Genomic DNA, 3,506 nt, shown 5'->3' with positions numbered 1-3,506 from the left:
GCTTGAACAGCTGGGAATGCCATTTTACCTGTACAGTATGAAACAGTATATTAAGTCATTACTACTTTTGCATGGTAAACTCACCTATAGAATCTGTATCTTGGAAGCCAAATATACCCTTTGCCTGATTACAAGTTACACACTTTTGTATACGTAGGACATTGCGATAAAAAGATGGACAGCAACTATAAAAGTAAATTAACAAATGGACAAAATGATCAAATGAATTTTCAGTACCTCATGTAATCTAAGTTGGAAAAGATAAAAGTCTTATTAACATCAAAACCACAGGCAATGATGTCTTTAGCATTCTCATAAGCAAGGCGATGAGCTTCCTCTAGGCCAAGATCTCTCCACATAAATTTCTCATCATCAGTCATTTGTATCACAAGTGGTACATCAAAGACATCTTGCAAATATCTGTATTAATAAAGAATCGTTAGCCTATGTGGTAGTATATTATAATTATTGCTATCTAATTGTCGTATCAAACAATAATTGGCAATAGAAAGATACACAAAGAGACTATTCTTATCAACAAGTTGTAAACATGCAGCATGTTTACAACTTTCATGGCTGGAGCCACAAAATTAAAAGTGGTTTGGCCAAAATTCCGAATTTAACAAACAATAAATTGGCAATAACAAATTATAAGGAATGAGAGAAAGAATACAAGCAACATAATCATAAAGACAATGTTCAAAATTTATAGCTGTAGCTAACAACATTTTACAGTCTATGGCTTTAGTGTAAATTAGTGGCACATTCACTGTACTAAATACCAAATTTATTAACGTAATCCCTAATTTTTATTATTGTTAATTAATCACAACAGACCAAACCTATTACTTTTTTGGCTAGCTGAAAAAGTGGTACGGCCAAAACCATACTGGCCTTACCGGTGGCTCCGGCCATGAACATGCTGATAAGATACTTGATGGCTAAGTATACAATGACTAGGCAAAATGCCTGCATGTTATTCCTTTCCAAATTAGAACAAAACAATTATTACAGCTTTTTACTTTTTAGCTGCTATATTAAAGTATTATCCTTATGGGGCAGTCACATTGACTTAATGAATTTATCACTATCGTGTCAGATTCCCCAGGAAATAATTAAACATAGGGGTAGGGCAGTAGAGTAATGTCTCCAAGTTCATTTTTGTTTTTTTAAATTATTTTTGCAAAGGTGCCTTTGTTACGCAGACAAAATACTTTAATACACACACCTTCATATTTCCTTACTTGGTAAAAAGGAATGGAATAAGATGCCCAAGATGCATAGACTCCGATGAAGGACCACGCCCAGTGTAGAGAAAGAATGGCTTATTTTGCTCATATGCATTCAAGATATCAGGAACATCCCTGCATAGGCCATGATTAATATAAATTTTATGATTTATAACTTTACCTGTGAGAAAAGAAAATTCCTCGGCGGAGAAAGTGGTGGGCTGGTTTCTTTGATAGAGTCTCGATCCTTTGTAGAAGGGATTCATCTATTCTCTCACTTCCAAACTGAACTATAAATAGATATATAATTTCACACCTGACATTTTGGCCTATATACCAATGAGCTTGTCATAGTTGATCTTCTTTTCACCTTCCCCAGCTTTAGCTGTCCAAGGATCAACAATTTGTTCTTTAGGCTGAGTTGAGTCTGTTGCCATTATTGAACCGTTTTTCTCAGGTCAACTTATTGTCCTTTGTCCAGCAGGATATTTTTGCTGCTATGGGCTATAGGTTAATATTAATATGCAAAACTTGAACTCGCCTACGCGTCCTGGCACGACGCCGATGACTATAATTATGTACTGAATCAGTTCCAAAAATAGCCTGGGCTGAACTATACTAAAAATAATCATTTCTAATAAAAATAAGACAACATAAATGAAACTAACACAAAATCTAATTCACATAAAATCTAAAACATAACAATTATTAGTTCGTAAGTTTTTTGCTGCCCGACAGGTCACGATAACAAACTACTAGCTCTAGAGCTTAAATTTTTCAGTTTTTTCTATTGGTTTTGTTAAAAATATTTTTAGTGCAGACCCTCCAGTTCCTTCTGTAGCAGTATCATTACTCGGCTTAGAAATATAATTTGTCACAAGGTCAATGTGTTCCTGTCGAAAGGCTACCAAGGCGGTTACACAACTGTTGTAAGCGTCCTTGTTGCATGGATGAAGCTGTACATAGGTTCTCAAAATGGAGTGTGAAAATTCATCTTTTTTGTATTCATTTTTCATGTCGGTTAGAAACTGACGATGCTCAAGTGGCATGCGAATTCTCATTCCATCCAAAAAACTTTTAGTACCACCTTCAAGTTCAATGCCTAAAAATATATCAAATAATGGAATGATTGAACTTTGGACACCACTTGCACCGGGATATGTTCGCAATGTGTCAGGATCTTCAGTACCCACGTACTGTATTCCTTCCTTACTTCCAGAAAAAAAGACTCGCAACATGTTATAAAAAACACTTGGATTACATTCTTGGTACATCTCTTTCATAATATCTGTGATGCTAGATATGCAATCAGTGACAATCTTGAGGCAACGCATTACTTCTTGCTGGTCATCTTTCTTGATTGCTTCAATGCAATCAACGACAGCTTTGATACCTGGTGCAGCTGCAAGCTCAATACGCATATGAATTAGATAAAACCAATCCTCGTCTTCTTTACCAGTAAAAGACAATGCAACCTTAAAGTTGTCTTTCGAAAGAGGTTCGTTCGGGTTTTTCAGATGCCAATTCCATAGAACGAAGGCAGCATAGCACGGAGAAGGTGATAGGCCGAGGTGTGACGAAATGGCAACCAAAGGAACGGCTAACTGCCTAGGTAGACTCGTGCACAAGGCAGCGTCACCTTGACCCTCAATAAATTTGTATGCTTGAGAAATAAAGGTGATAACACAATAAGCTCTTTGCCAGTGTTGTTTCGTTGGAAGCGACGACTCGTCCACTGTAATCAATGGAAGACAGTCAACTTTATCTCTTAGCTGTTTGCCGGAATCTTTCAAAAGAATTGGTAAGTCGTCAACGATACTTTCCCACCGGTCAAAAGAACTAGGTAGACGTTCAACGGCTTTAGAAAGAAATCCCAAATCCCATCTAGAATCCATAGCTACTGATTTACATAAACAATGCGATGAATCTGTTGCTTATTATTATTATATAAAGCGCTGTAGTTTATTAATAGTTATAAAGGTAATCACACTATTAGAATTTCTATGATCACACCACAAATCAAAAAATTCAAAGTAATAGATCTAGCTATAACAGTAAAACTAATAGCAAAAAATAATTAACACTATACTAAAGTTAGATAAAGTTATTCTTGATCCTTAAGCAGACAGCTTAAAATTCAGAGGACGAGGAGTCATGAACTGCTTCACAACATCCATAGTCACCTCAGCACGTCTTGCCTGATGATCCCCAACAAGCTTTTGAAGCACACCAATAAGCTCTTTCTTGAGTTGTCCAGTAAGCAGTTTTCCACTTTCA

At 36.1% G+C, this 3,506-nt stretch overlaps 2 protein-coding genes across 2 annotated transcripts; both read right to left on the bottom strand.

Annotated features, from left to right (window-relative positions):
* Nucleotides 1–5: 5 nt before the first annotated feature.
* Nucleotides 6–1,743, bottom strand: LOC100633958 (tryptophan--tRNA ligase, cytoplasmic-like; the record flags this gene model as incomplete). The annotated part of the gene is made up of 6 exons (XM_003391412.2): nucleotides 1,567–1,743; nucleotides 1,411–1,519; nucleotides 1,245–1,364; nucleotides 238–420; nucleotides 85–185; nucleotides 6–28 (listed from the first exon to the last, which is right to left on the bottom strand). Coding segments are annotated over exons 1-6 (636 nt in total), but the record flags the coding sequence as incomplete, so codon positions are not given.
* Nucleotides 1,744–1,990: 247 nt separating this feature from the next.
* On the bottom strand, nucleotides 1,991–3,124 carry LOC105315605 (indoleamine 2,3-dioxygenase 1-like). Its single transcript, XM_011410308.1, has one exon. The coding sequence runs from the start codon at nucleotides 3,122–3,124 to the stop codon at nucleotides 1,991–1,993; it is 1,134 nt and encodes a 377-aa protein (XP_011408610.1).
* Between the last annotated feature and the right edge of the window lie 382 nt (nucleotides 3,125–3,506).

The sequence above is a fragment of the Amphimedon queenslandica genome, unplaced genomic scaffold (genome assembly GCF_000090795.2).
Source record: "Amphimedon queenslandica unplaced genomic scaffold, v1.1 AMPQUscaffold_9302_Cont18719, whole genome shotgun sequence".
In the NCBI taxonomy this organism is placed as follows: Eukaryota; Metazoa; Porifera; class Demospongiae; order Haplosclerida; family Niphatidae; genus Amphimedon; species Amphimedon queenslandica.
The sequence above is the reverse complement of the archived record's forward strand: the minus strand, read 5'-3'. Positions and strand labels throughout refer to the sequence as shown.